General features: G+C 37.0%; 1 protein-coding gene across 2 annotated transcripts in view; it reads left to right on the top strand.

Annotated features, from left to right (window-relative positions):
- Window positions 1-14530, top strand: part of PCSK5 (proprotein convertase subtilisin/kexin type 5) — a 258951-nt gene that overhangs the window by 129904 nt on the left and 114517 nt on the right. For both annotated transcript variants that reach the window (XM_074166803.1, XM_074166804.1), the window contains exon 9: window positions 3250-3350. In XM_074166803.1, the coding sequence (XP_074022904.1) occupies window positions 3250-3350 (101 nt within the window). The remainder of the gene's footprint in view (window positions 1-3249; window positions 3351-14530) is intronic.

Genomic DNA, 14530 nt, shown 5'->3' with positions numbered 1-14530 from the left:
GTGTGTGGGTTTTCTGAAAGTTGTTGGACTTATGCATGTGGCAGGTATTACAATGCATTGTTTTATGTGATTCATATAATTTTTGTCTGCCTTTCATCGGACTGTCTGTCCTAGGTTGCTAATTTCATGTTGATAAAATTAAGCCTGTACCAGAAACATTGTCATTGTCTTCAGTCAAATCTAGTTGATTCAAAAGACTTAGACATGGATATAACTCACGGCCCTAGAAATATCCCATGAACTTCTATTTGCCAGTCTGATCAGCACTTTCATAGATTAGCAGTGCTTGCAAAGGTAATTGAAGCATACAAACTTGTTGTACTCAACAAAAGATTCAAAAATTCCTTCTCCTTCTCCCCAGCCTATTGATCAGAATGACAGCTAATAGACAATAATGACAGCTTCATGGTGCTGTCAAATACCATGTCCTTTTATTGGATTAATGATGTTGCCCTCGTGTTTCAGGAATTTGGGGCACCATTTTTCTTCTTGAAACTTGCTCGCCTGTTGCTGGTCCCATACCCTTTTTTCCTCATTGTAGACATGACACTTCTCTGACAGTGAATCCATAGGGTTGAAAAACATGCCTCAGATCTTGGAGGTAATTTACACCTAAGCATCTCAGCTCCTGTCGGTAGCTTTCCTTTGAAATAGCTCATATGGGATTTCCACTTAGGAAGCTTTCCCTACACATTTTCTGCTGAAATAATTGCTGAGTGAAAGAGAGAGGTAAGGGTCTGTAGTTCAAACGGCTGCCACAATGTCTGCGTAGAATGTGAGAGACAACGTTGCCAAATAAAGAGGTTTCATGGTTTATTGTGCTTGGTATTTGTAGCTACGGGACAATAAAAACTCTCTGGAAACCTGTTCTTCCAGAGGATGAGAAATACAGATAGCACAATGCAGCGTGCTTTTCACTGTATTGAGAGAGGCTGTCTTTTAAGGAAAAGCTGTTCTGAGGGCACTTCTCCCTGCCTGAGCTCCTGTAGGCTTTGCTACCCTTTGGTGCTTTGAAGAAAGTGCCTGCTGCACCACTTTTTTGCAGGGGGCAAGGTACCCAACTACACCAGAGACTAGCATGTATTAGTCTCTTTTTCTGCCCTCTCTTCTTCCTGGCCTCCCTTCCACTCCTCACCACAGCACTGACCGGTGTTTTTTCCAAATAGGATACCTGAATCTTGTATGTCTCTGTGTGGGTGCATGTCACCCTGTAGTCCTTGGACATGTTAATTCCACCTGCAAAATCACTACTTGCACTTGCACATATAGGCAATGTAGTGTGAGGATTGCTCCTGCTACAGTTTCTTCTCTTAATATAGTCAGGGCATTTGTGGAATATACATGCATAAACGTTTTTCCTACACTTAATATTCATTGTGTAAATTAATACACAGTCAATAGGACAGAAGGAAAGAGATAAAGAAATTGTATGAACATTTTATTTATGGGATTCAACTTCTAGCTGATGGCAGATACAAGAAATAATTTAACAAGGTGTGCATTTACAAACAATATTAAGTTATAGGGAAAAAAAGGTTCTTTCTAGACCTCATTATTCAAGAAATCTGGCCTTTGATAAGCTCACTAATATAAGGATATGACATTACAAATGCTTTAATCTATCTTTTTCAACTTCTAGAAGCTTCCGTTTTGTTTCACTTGCTCACTACTTGCTTTCAACAATCATTTCCTAGGTGCAGTTATCTCCTTCTCTATTTGAAGTCTTTTGTGTTAGCTTCCATATGTTTACATGTCGTGAGAACTTTCAGCAGCCTTATACCAATTATACAATACATATATGACTGAATATGGCTAATGCAAACGTGTGAAACCTCCTACATGCAATTGCTTGTACTCTACCCTGATGGGATGTGGCTGTTTTTTCAGATCATATTTTGCATATCTTCCAGTTTCAAAGCTAGACAGGCATTTTTACATGTGATTTTTTTCGTGATTTTTTGGTCCTCTGATCCTTTCCTCCCATCTTTGTGCATATTGATTTTGTAAATGAAGTATCATACTAGTGAATTAGAGGAAATGGAGACACAACAGTTCTGTATACCTGGGTAAGAATCTGTGCGAGCAACTTCTTTGCCCCTCAGGCAGATACTTTACGTCTCATAGTGACTGAATCTCAGGGATCAGCTGAAATGCTGAGAATTAAGATTTGGTGTCACAGGTCATTCCCTCTGCCACCTTCATGAAGCTTTCCGTGCCGTGGACTGTTGTCTGCTGGTAACTGTTCTCAAGTCCGTGTGGGTATTGCTTGAGCTTCTGTTAGGCAGCAGTGACATCTTGTCTCTACAGCCTTGCTCTTGCTAGGAACCACATCTTCAGGAAGATGAGCATAGATTTGAATCACTTTAGATTAACATTGCCTGAAAGAAGCAGAATTTAGAGTAAACACATTTTTGTGTGTGATTTACTGTCTTACAGAAGGGATCTGCCTGAAATTCATCATGAAATTGGAACATCCTAACAATAAGTGGAAGGATGTGCCTCTAGTTGGTATTGCACGTTAGAATTTATACATCCACTTAGATTACATATAAAAATATGTGGCAGCATGTAGTTAAGCAATACATAACTATGTAAAGCTGCAAATAACTAATTGGCTGGTGATGTCTAGGCCAAATTTGTGATTACATCAGGATTTTCCAATGAATTGTTGCTTAATTTCATGTGAATTATTGCATAAGGCATGAAGGAAGGATTAAACACGGTACTTAGCGTGAGCCCAACTGTATTCTATTCTGTCACATACTTCCAGTGTGACATCAGGCAACATAATTAACCCCTCTATACCTCTTTTATAGTCTCTAAAATGGGCATAGCCAGTCTGTATATAGGGAGCGCTGTTAGATTTAGTTCTTCCCTGTTTGTAAAGCACTTTGAGATTCTTGGATTGAAAGTGCTCTATAAATGCAAATAGAAGGGCAGAGTTCTAACTGTGCAGTTTTAAAGCCCTCTGCATGTTTTTATAATTCACAAGTCTTTTTGTTAATAATGCCATGAAAAAATGGAGACTAACTTATGTTTTCAGTGCAATACAGAGAATAATTCTCCAAGTTCACAAGTGACTTCAAGCTCAGAACAACTGACATCATGTATTCAGACACCTTTTATTTTCCTTTCCCTGCAATGAAAGAGGGAAATACCCTCCACGTACATGCGACTCATTTGAGCAAATGAAACCTGTTCTGATTTCTGAAGCTGTGTTCTAAATTTCACACATTCAATTTCTTCCAGATCACCACAGACCTGAGGCAGCGTTGCACAGACAGCCATACTGGAACCTCAGCCTCTGCACCTATGGCTGCAGGCATCATTGCACTGGCACTGGAAGCAAAGTAAGATCTGAGTTATACTCTGAAATAAAAAATTAAGCGTACAGAAACATCTTTCTCACTCATCCAGCACCTTTATCCAGAGATCTCAAAGTGCTTTGGAAACTTTGTTGTAGCAATTCACAGTACCCTTCCAAGGTCAGGAAAGATCTGTGAGCTTATCTCACATGCAGGAAAGCTGACACTGTGGAAATGACAACAGAGTACTCCATGTTGCAGTGACTTGAAATGTTGAGCACAGGTAGTTTCCACTAAATGGTGTACGGCATCCTCACAATGTCTTGGAGTACCCTCACAGTGCTGCCCAGATCTGCTGTACTCTGCAGGCTATTGTAGGTCACCTGTTGCATTCGTCAGGATCCTCTTAGCAGTGTCCGTTCTTGAATGTTGAAGAAAGTTTTGGGATAGTGTTGGGATACCATGAACAAAAATTAAGATAGTACAAAAAATAAAAATTCTCAACTTCTGCATGCTGACACAAGTCTGTTTTTTCTAATGGGTTAAGTTCCTCACAGATAGTGTAGCTCCATAGTCCTTTTCCTTTAGCTCAGAAAAGTTTCCATTTTACAAGCATTTTCTCAACTGCAGGATTTTATTCTTTGTGTATAATGTCTATCTTTAATGGGCTTTATGGAGCAGCAGAAATACTGGAGATTTATCAGGTTACTCTGTATTTCAAAAACTTTTGTATTACTTTGTGCTGTGTTGGATAATATTTGGAGGTCTAAGGTAGAATTCTCCACCCCAAATCCTGTTTGAAATTAAATGTTTATAAGTGCTAGGAGATTGATTCTATTAAATTCTTAAGGAACCCAGTTTTCTTTAGGAGAAGCCAGTTCCTTTCAAGAAAGTAAAAAAATTTGCACACAATTGTCATTTCAAATTGTATGTAATTCGTAGCAGCAGAATTGTGTTTCCAACTTTAATGTTCATGTTTTTGAAGAAACTGTGGGCCAATATTCAACACACAATACTTTTTAGCTGTTGAGTTATAGTCATGAGAATAAGAGTTAGTAATTGAAGAGCTGATATAATGTTAAGTAGTGCAGCGCTTGTGTCATTTATAGTTAGGTTTCCTAAATGCAGTCATTAGAAACGAAGGTATCTTGAGAAGTTATTATAGTGCTATTGTTCTAAAAACCTATATTTTTAGTCTCTTCTTAATCTTAGTTTAAAGAATCCTTAAGTTCATTCTAAACAATCTGCACATGCAGATAAAATTGTATGTGCTAAATTTCATTCTGCCTAAAGTTTTTCTAGTATTTCTTAATGAATTGAGGTTGCTTGCAATTTATTGTCTGTATTTTATATGATATTTTGTGTGCATTTTCTGAGGAGTCATTGTTGTGATTGGCAGTTTCAAAGAGTTATAGCACACAATACCTACAACCAAGTTGTTGCTGATGTGACATCTTAAAACATCCTGAGAAGCTTACACTTTACACAGCCTTCTTTCTCTGTGAACTTTAGTGACTATACCAATGGGAAATCCAGGTTAGTGCCTATGGACTAGTTTGGGTTTTTTCTGAGTTAATAGTTGATATGGTAGGAGCAAAGACAAGACCATATCAAAGCTTCATATGTGGTGATGAACATAAAACATGCCAGTGACTAAAGATCCTAGTCACATTTTTGTATTTGTAGTACTCTGTTGCATGATGCTAGCAAGAGATTCAGAGAGACAATGTATTGATTTTGCCTCCTTTCAGATACTATTCAGTTTCAGTATATGGAGGGTTCTTACTTATTTCCAAATCTTAGCCCGATTAACTTCAAATCTTCCCTTCACTAGCTTTTCTCTCCTATGTGTACTACAACCAATTTCCTGAACACAGCCATGAAAGAAAAAAAGACAAAAAAAAAGGAAAAAAAAAGTATAAAAAAGAAATAAAAAGGAAAAAAAAAAAGGAAACTATGAGATAAATATTTCCAGGTTTTTCATGCTGGTTTTAGCATAAATTAATCCATTCCTATGGCTGGAGAAGCCTTTGGTCTTGTGAAGTTACAGATTATGAAGTAAGATCTTTACAAGGAGATCATATCATAATATATTCTATTTTATTGTCTGGGATTTGTTTGCATGAAATGTATTCAGATTATTTTAAGCAGTTTCTGAGTGGTAATTCTTATTTATTTGTATGATATGAAAGTTCAGGTTGTATTTTTCACCTGTGATACCTGCCAATTTAGGAGATCCTAAATAAATACTAGGATTAAAGTATGCAAAAAGAAGTTTTGAAGACATCTTAAGTATTTTCTCCAATACTTTTAAAATATAAGGCATGTAACGGACACATGATAATGTGGCTTAGCATAAGGGCTTACTGGAACTAGTTTGCATTCAAAAAGAGTTTGAATTTACATAGATTCTTCCTTAAATTCCATATTAGTGCCTGGGCTAATAGCACTAGTGTTTATATGAGATCTTTTAAAAAGACTAGTTGGAAAGGGGTTTTGCAAGGTTAATTATGCTCCTCATATAGCAAGCTACTTAAAAATTGGAGCACTTAGTCCTGAACACTTCTTGAATATGTCTGTAATAATGTGTAGTTTCATTCCACTTTGTGCTGGAAAACACAACAAATTACGTTGTGGGAGGGTTTTGAGCCTATGAGGTTGGTTGTCCCCAGTAGCCAAGTTCTGTTCCTGGGAGACATCGAGAGGTGAACAGAGCACTTGTCTGGCTTGGATATGAGTTAGAACAGCCAAAACGTTGCTTCAACTCACACGCAAAGGCACATTAAACCAATGGAAAATGAGAAAGGCAGATTTCCACTCCAACCTGCCAGTTTCTTTCTTTGATAAGCCCCATATGGAAGGATTGGCAAATAGCTGATGGAGAGCCTATTACCTGCCTACTGATTTGAACCTACTGATTGGTTTTTCCAACTGCGATCTGCTCCTGAAATCCTGGCAGCAAATTTTTTGGATGGTGGTCTGCTTACTACCCCAATTTCAAATAATATGAACACATCTTTTCTTATTTTTGGTCTGGTATTTGAGGATCAAGTGGCATGTCTTCCTTCAGGAACCAAATAAGTGTAACCGAGTTTCAGATTGCTTGTTTGGAATCCATGAAGGTGTAATGCAGAAATGTACATATGCAACAACTGTCACACAAAGGACGTCTCTTAATCTTCATATTCTATGGTTTCCTTATGGTATTCAAGTAGTTCATTGTTTTATCTGGTGATTCCTAGTGTATCTAGTATCCTGTTCAGGCTCTATAAATAAATGCTTGCTTGTGTATTGCACTTCTTAGTCAGTACATAAAGTTGAATTTTTCTAATTGTAAGCCAGCAATTATGAATACAAAGTACAATCGATTTAGTCATCAGAAGCAGCAATGTTCTTGCTAAAAATAAGCTATTTGCATTGCATAATACCATCTACTGTTGATATCAGAAATACCCTTTCTCATTGATGAAAGGTTTTAATTTGGGATTTGGGTAAATTGGAGTGAGGAGGGACAGTATCCCCACATTTGTTCCAGTGGGCATTGGGCCATGTTCCTTTGGAGAAGCCAATTTAAAAAAAAAATAATCTTACATTGCTGACAGAAGAATGCATTATACATCCCAAAATGAACTGCATGCTCCACTATCTATACGTCAATGCATGTTTTCCAACCCATGGTATACAAACTGCAGTTACATGAGTAAGAACTAACACTTGAAGTATTGATCTGCTGTATTTCCACTGTGTGGTGTACTCAGTGGTATAGCTTTGGAGAGAGTCCATTTTCTTCCATTGTTCTCTTCACATGAGCTATATACTTCATTTGTCTTTGTTTATATGAGACCAAGTCCAGAACAAGGTCATGCTGGGAAGAGATAATTTCAGTGAATTCTGATACCGATCATCCATTCAGAAAAGTAACAATACACCGCATTCTTCTAAAAGGCGGTACAAACAAGTGTAATCACTGAGATGAAAGGAAAATGGAGTTCACTTGCAAAGGGTCAAGAGTGTCAGAGGAAGATACTTTGGATTTCTGATACTTGCAATACTTCCCATATTGATTGATTTTCTTACGGAAAGGATAAAAGTAGTATACTGCTAGCAAGGGGCAGTTTTGGATACAAGAAACATATTTCTGTTACGTCAAAGTTAGGAGAGGTTTGCTGGTTCATAAATATAGTCAGGGGCTAAAATTGATGAGACAGTTGAGGCGAACTGTGGTAGTGCTGTCAAATCACCTCTGTACATGGGCTTCCTGTGTAAGAGAAGGAGAGGTTATCATTTATGTCCGTCAGCTTTAGCTAAGTCTTTGCTCCATTGATTGACTACCTATTATAAAAGAGAATGCTAGAGTGTGTAAGTTAGAAATCTTTTTTGTGAATCTTTGCATTTTTGGAGTAGTTTTAAAATAATGCTCTTGATGGTGAAGTATTTGAAAAACATAAACATAAATAAATGCTTAATTTAGAACCTGTGTTTCTCTTGAGCCTTAACCACCTGTGCCACTCAGGCAATTTCAGTTATTATATTGATATTGACTTGGAAGTACTTTCTTGAATTCAGGATGCCCAGTGTTTCCCATTTCAAGGTCCTGTTTTCAGTTACATATAACTGTGCCAAAGAATAATCATTCAGTCTGAAATTTTCCATGTAACTTGCTTTAAAAAGGTTTTAAGAAAATTCCATCCAGACATTTCTAAAACTGAGTCTAGGTTAAAAAAATGTTTGACTGTGATAATTTTTAACTTTTTCATTGAGTTTTACTGTGTCTGCACTTTGGAGCAACAGCTAGAAATAGAACAAGTGGATAACTGTTGCTCTGGTGCCAGGGCAATGCCTTTTACTTTTATAAGCTTTTCAAAAATCTCAGTTGGCATGTGCTCAGTTGAGAGTTTTAAGGGTTTGGCAGCTCTATCTCCTGTAGTTTCTTGGTTCTCCAGTCTCAGTTTTTAGACACTTCTTAGCGTTGATGTCTGAAGTTGCTCTTAGGGGTGCTACTGGGTGTTCACCTTGAGAGCAGGGAGCCCATCTGCTTTTCCCTGTCTGTGTTCTTCCAGGGAGAGGAAAACGAGGAAGGTGGAAGAGGAGCAAGTTTTCTGAATTGCAGCCTCCCTGCAGTCTTTTTTTTTGCGATTCCTTGCACCACACTGTCATAGCTCAACTGTATTTCAAGTGATCAGTGTCATTGGACTTAGCAAATAGGTCAAATCAATAGCCTGGGTACCATGCTAATCATAACTGCCTGCATTAACCTAAGATAATGTAAGGCTTCCCCATCCACACAGTCACAGTTGGTTCTAAAACTGGCAACTGAACTAAGGTTTTTGTTGCTGTTGCTTCCATGGTGTTGTCCCTCAGCAGACTGTGCACATTGTCTTGTAGGTGGTCCCATTTCATTCTTCCTCTGGAGAAAGCACAATAAGGGATGTGATTCAGGTATCTCTTTCAAGGGTTTTCAACTTAGACAGTCATCATTATCAACCTGCAGCTGGGCCATTGATTGTTTTCTTTTTAGCATTTAGGTTTTTCTATCTCTGGGAAAAACACAATACTCTCTGGAATCTGCCACCACTGTGTGCACTGCAGATTTGACACAGGTACACCAGAACATCATTGCTAGTGGATATATGACTGCTTATCCTGCTGTTCGTCTAAAGGAATATATCTGCCATGTCATATCACAACTTGTCTGTATTTTATCCTAAAAAACAATATGAAGATAATACAAAAGATGTTTGTAGGCAATACAAAAGCCGTCAAACACTGACTCATGAAAAGACTAGGATGCATTGAAGAAACTATGGAGATGATGCACAAACATAAACTGAATGACATAAAGTAGAGCCAGACATAAACAGATAAAGATGATGTTATACAGGCAAATGCTATTACTTTGAAATGATGTTCAAAAAGCTATAGCTTTGCATGGAAAAATCTGATCTTGTAGAATTTGTGAGCTTGAGATGTTTAAGATTAATATGTTTAAAATAATGAGTGTATTGAAGTTACTTAATGACTGTTGAAATGGATGGATCCAGTGTGTCTTTCCACAGTGAAACTTGGCAAATACCAGGACGCTTCAGAATGTAATTAGTTTAAATTATGTGTTCCTAATGAGTATTAATCAGCAATTTGTTTTCAGATGTGTATCACTGCTCTTCTTTGTCCAGTACCTAAATTAAGCTATTAATGGAAAAAGAGGAGGAATAAGACAATTTGTGTAAAAGGCTACTGACAGCAATTTTGATCCTAGAAAGATATTTTCCCAAAATTTCATTAATTGCACATCTTTTTAGACAGAGGTCTGTTGCGTATGCCGTTAACACTACTAAAAACTGACCTTTGACTTACAGTATTTTCAGTTGCCATTAAGTTTTTTAAGGGATTGTCATCTTTAGCCAGGCTTGGGTTTCTTTCAAAGGGACCTGATTGGTTTAAATTGAATGCAAATCAGAAATTAGCAGGAGAAATGGCAAATTTCTGACAATCAGTCTGGAAACCAGAAAAGAAGTATGAGCAAAGAAGGAACTGAGAGCTAACTCTGAAGTAACCAAATGGTTTTGTTTGATATATTTGTTGAATTAACAGTGGTTTGCCAGGTCAGAACATGAAAAGACTACTACAGCAGAAACTTCAGTTGCATTTGCAGGGAAGGAGCTACATGCTGATCAGCAAGCACATAATATTCTTTACTTTTCTAGCAGGAAGTTAACAGGGTTATTTGCAGAGTGTATGAAAAGTAGAACCTATAAGGGTGTCTGACACATGAAAAACACGTGTATGTCCATGTGCATGCATGACTGGATTGTTAAACACTGGATCCATTTTTATATCTTCTTATTTTCAGGAAGGATATGGTTATGGTGTAGTCTATTCAGACACCTAAGCACAGAATAAGCACAACAATTAGAGGCTGTCTTCATGTCTCATCCCTCTTAAAGTTCTGTGCTGCAACAGGCATCTTCACACTGACTGTACAACCTGGGAAAGAAGAATGTCTCCCATTAACATAGCTAATATTCTTGTCCATGGGGCTCTATATTGGAGTTATTAGGACAGGTAGCAGCGTTGTGGATCTCATGGGACAATTTGGCTGATTTCTAAGTGATGAGAATGCATGAATAAACGAGGCAACTATTTCTTATGTTTGTTTATAAATTTATCATAAAGCCCTTAAGGGTGGCATTACGCAGAAGTTAGTAATGAAAATGGTCTCCTACTGCACTGCAAAACACCCAGGGTACAGAGACTCCTTTTTATAGCAATTATCCATATCTGTTCTCCCATAGCCAAGATTTCAAAAGAAGACTATTTGATACTTCGAAATTGAATGGTGATCCTCTTCTTAAATCAACCTTGTGACATTGTGGTTTTTTCCATGATTCTCTGGAGAAAAGTTTATTGTATTCTTCCAACATTTCTCATCAGACTCTGCTATTCTGGCAAGAAGTATTTTTTTGTATAGCCCACCTTTGTCATTGTCAAAGTGCTGGTTGTGAAGATAATGTAGCAATCATTATTCATATTGCTAACCATATCATTTTGATAAAAAAAAAAACCAACAAAAAAAACCCCCAAACTTTCACCCTACTTTTTATTGCATATTTTTGCTAATTTTGCACCAGTTATTATTCTGAACAGTTATTTTTGGTACAGTATCATTATTCAAAAGGATAGAGACTGAATTCTTTACTATTTCCAGGATTAACCCAGTTGTCACTAGGGAGACTACTTGTGGAATGAAGAAATCAGATTTGGCCAAAAGTGATGATTTACTATTTCTAAGCAGCCTGCTTAAATATACTGTTAAATCTCAAATGAATATTACTGTAATGTAATTTAATATATCTGTCCTATTTCATTTTTTCTCATTTACCTTGTTTTATAAACGTTTTGAGAAGACTTAAAGAAGAGGGCTGTACCTTAGAGTATAACGATTGGTTAAAGACACAACATTCATTACTTTTTGGCTGCTGTACAAGCACTTTTGTATGTAATTGTTCTCACTTCTGCTTATTCTGGTTTGATTTTGAGTATTGTCTGGTATGTGTAATCCCAAGACAATTTCAGATGAGACATTGAAAAAAAAATTCTGGAAGGAAATTGCCCATTTTTTGAAATCAATCCCTAATCAAGCAGTTAGTACTGTTCTTGTTAATGCATTTGTTCATTTCAAGATGTTTAGCCATTAATTCTTCTGAGATTAATCCAGTGGTAAATCAATTAACATCAGTGACATCTTGTCTGGATCTGGGGCCCACATGGCTAGCAAACAACTGTTTACTCACTTAGGATCCAACTTTGACATGTTTTACAAATATTTGACCAATTCTGTGATTTTTCCAGATGCTTTAAAACTGGCTGCTAGACTATCTTGTTTAAAAAAACAGAACAAAAAATCCCTATTCTTTCTCCAAATGAACTGCTATTCTGACATCATTCCAGTTTCTTTCATTTTTCTTTTTTTTTCTTTTTTCTTTTTTGTTTAATTTTCTGAAAAAAGAAAAAAAGTATAGGCAAATAATTGCAGATCTATTTTGGTTCAAAGGACATGTCTCCTGTAGAGCAAAAATTTCAATCTGGCAATAGCCCAATTCTTAATATAGTCAAGGTCCTAGAGTAGGCTACAGAAATTGATTTGAATATTGTTCTTATGCTGTTAAATCTCTTAAATATAAATATGCCCAAACTGCCATTCCTTGATAACAAAACATAAAAATCTTATGAACTAAACAGTAAGCAAGTAAATTTGGAGGTTGCATAAGAGACAGACTGATTTAACTATATACTATGTCATGCATGTCCTGGAAATCAGACCTTTGATCAAGGTTTTCTGCCCCAGAAATTCTTACATTATTTTTTATGATTAGTTAAGGATAGTAGATACAACAGTGAATGGCTCACAATTTGGGGGTTTAGAAGTAAACCATGATTCTGAGACATAATCTTATTTATTGACTGAGCAACTAAGTCCAATTTATAACAGGTTAGTATTATCAAGTGAAGAATGCTATATCTTCAGATCCTTCATCTAGGCATAGTTAGAACCACCATTAGACACATCATTCCTCTTTAAATAAACAGTTGAGTGTGCCCTACCTTGAATCTCTCCTCTAGAAGCCAAGAGCAGTATTTTAGTGCCTTATTTTTCATCAGTAGCGTGGACAGTTTGCTTTATAGAATAACAGATTGTTTAGATTCCAGATTATAAAGAATGAAGCTCTTGGGATTCCTGGAGGTCTTCCTGAAGGCTTGAAACATGTTTTTCTAAGACTTCACGCAGACTCCCAGTGAAATTCCTGAGCTGGTATAAAATCATACTGATTTTTTTTTCTTGAAGCATGTTACGTGACTGTCCAAGCATACCCTATCTTACAAGCCCTTAATGCTCCTTACATTCCATGACAACTTTTTTCTTTTTTTTTTTCCAGTCATTTTTACCAGCTCAGCTGTATAAACAATTACTGTCATTCTATTCCAACTGTCTAGTGTGAGAAATTCCACTTTTCAAAAAGAAATACATCTATGGGTATATTAATGCTTTAATAAATTCTCAGGGACAGCTCTCCTTAAAATAACAGAGTAATTTAAGTACAGGAATACCCTTATATCTTGTAGACAAAAACAAAGGGAAATTGAATGGCCATGAATTGATAAAACTTGTAAGAAATCACAAAAAATTCTGGCTACAATTAATAAGAGGTTCACTTAAAAATCATCTTTCTTCTTCAGATTATTCCGTTTCCTATTTCAACAACAAGCATAGACAGGCCTTTCTGTGTTGACTCTAGGATACATGATGCTTCCTGTGGTGTCCCAGCTGTAGGTAGGAAGGTGCTCGGCTACATCAGCATACCCATGGTCCACACACACCCGCTGGGAAATGTTCTGCAATGGAACAGATACACTCAGAATTAAAATCATATTACTGAAAAGGAAATGAGAAAAATATGTCTAGTTAAATGGTTTGGTCACTGTCTTTGCATTATTCCTTACAGTCTTCTTACAGACTCTTAAAGGAGTCTGACATTTTGAGGCAACTCCTGTTTTCAAGCATATGCATTATAAGGCTATTGGAAGGTAAAATGTGTAAAAATCAGTTATATGTGAATGTCCAAGTTCTTCTCTCATGTATGGAATTACAGACCGTGGTTCTGAAATACATTTTAATTTTCAGTAATGCCAGCAACACAAGTGAGCTTATTGGTTAATACCCTTGAATATATGTCTACATGCCAACAGAGGATACGTTAGGAGCAGGTTTTTCTATAAACAAGTTGACTGCAGGTTTGCAATAACTTACGCATCCCTACTGCCTTCTCCTAAAGCTGCAGCTTGTGGAAGCTGAAATTTGTGACCTGAAAACCTAAATCAATGCATCTTGAATGAAAAAGAAAGTGCTCATTTTTTAATAGATTATCACATGTATTCACTGATTGCTTCCTAATAGCTTGATTTCAGCTCACAGGATAAGCAGGATTCTACTTCTCTATTTAAGTGCCATAAAGCACTGACACTCAAATGTTTCCAAAAAGATATTCTTGTGGCAAAACAAGTTCTGGAAGATGTGAAACAATGTGTGCAGGGTGCAAATCCACACAGCATTCATTTGTGTGCATCAAACAGGAGATGAGATTTTTATATGTCTTCCATTGTCAGGGGGACTTAGAGAAGAACAAGATATTTCTGTATGTTTGTTCTTACCTTGTGTCTGCTTCCCAAAGAAATTTCTCGTTGAAATTTCTAATAACTTGACTGTGTTGGTCAAGAGTGTAGAATCACTGCATGTGATGTCAATGTCCCACTCACCCAGAAAGTCACCCACTCACAATCACCCGTGGACTGACCTTCCACACACTCTTATGTTGGAGTTTCTACCTGCAAGTGGAAGCAGAGCCCAAGTATCATGTCTTAAAGATGAATGTAGAGAATAAGTCACTTGTCTACCAGCCGAAGTGACTTCTTGGTCTGAGAGACACAAGAGTGTGTGTTAAGTAACTGAACAAAGGCTTCCCAGAGTTTCAATGACTGCCTAGTCTGGACAGTGTAGACAGCCAATGCTGGGTCTGATAAACTTCATTCTGGTCTGTCTTCATCATTACAACTGAGTGGAGCTGAGTTGCGCCAGTGTGTGCAATACAGGCAGATAATGATACTGTGAGAATGATACTGGGTGACTGGTGTTCTGCACCACAATACTTTTTTCCTCTTCATTATTTAGT

This window comes from Numenius arquata, chromosome Z (assembly GCF_964106895.1).
Source record: "Numenius arquata chromosome Z, bNumArq3.hap1.1, whole genome shotgun sequence".
Classification (NCBI taxonomy): domain Eukaryota; kingdom Metazoa; phylum Chordata; class Aves; order Charadriiformes; family Scolopacidae; genus Numenius; species Numenius arquata.
The sequence above is the reverse complement of the archived record's forward strand: the minus strand, read 5'-3'. Positions and strand labels throughout refer to the sequence as shown.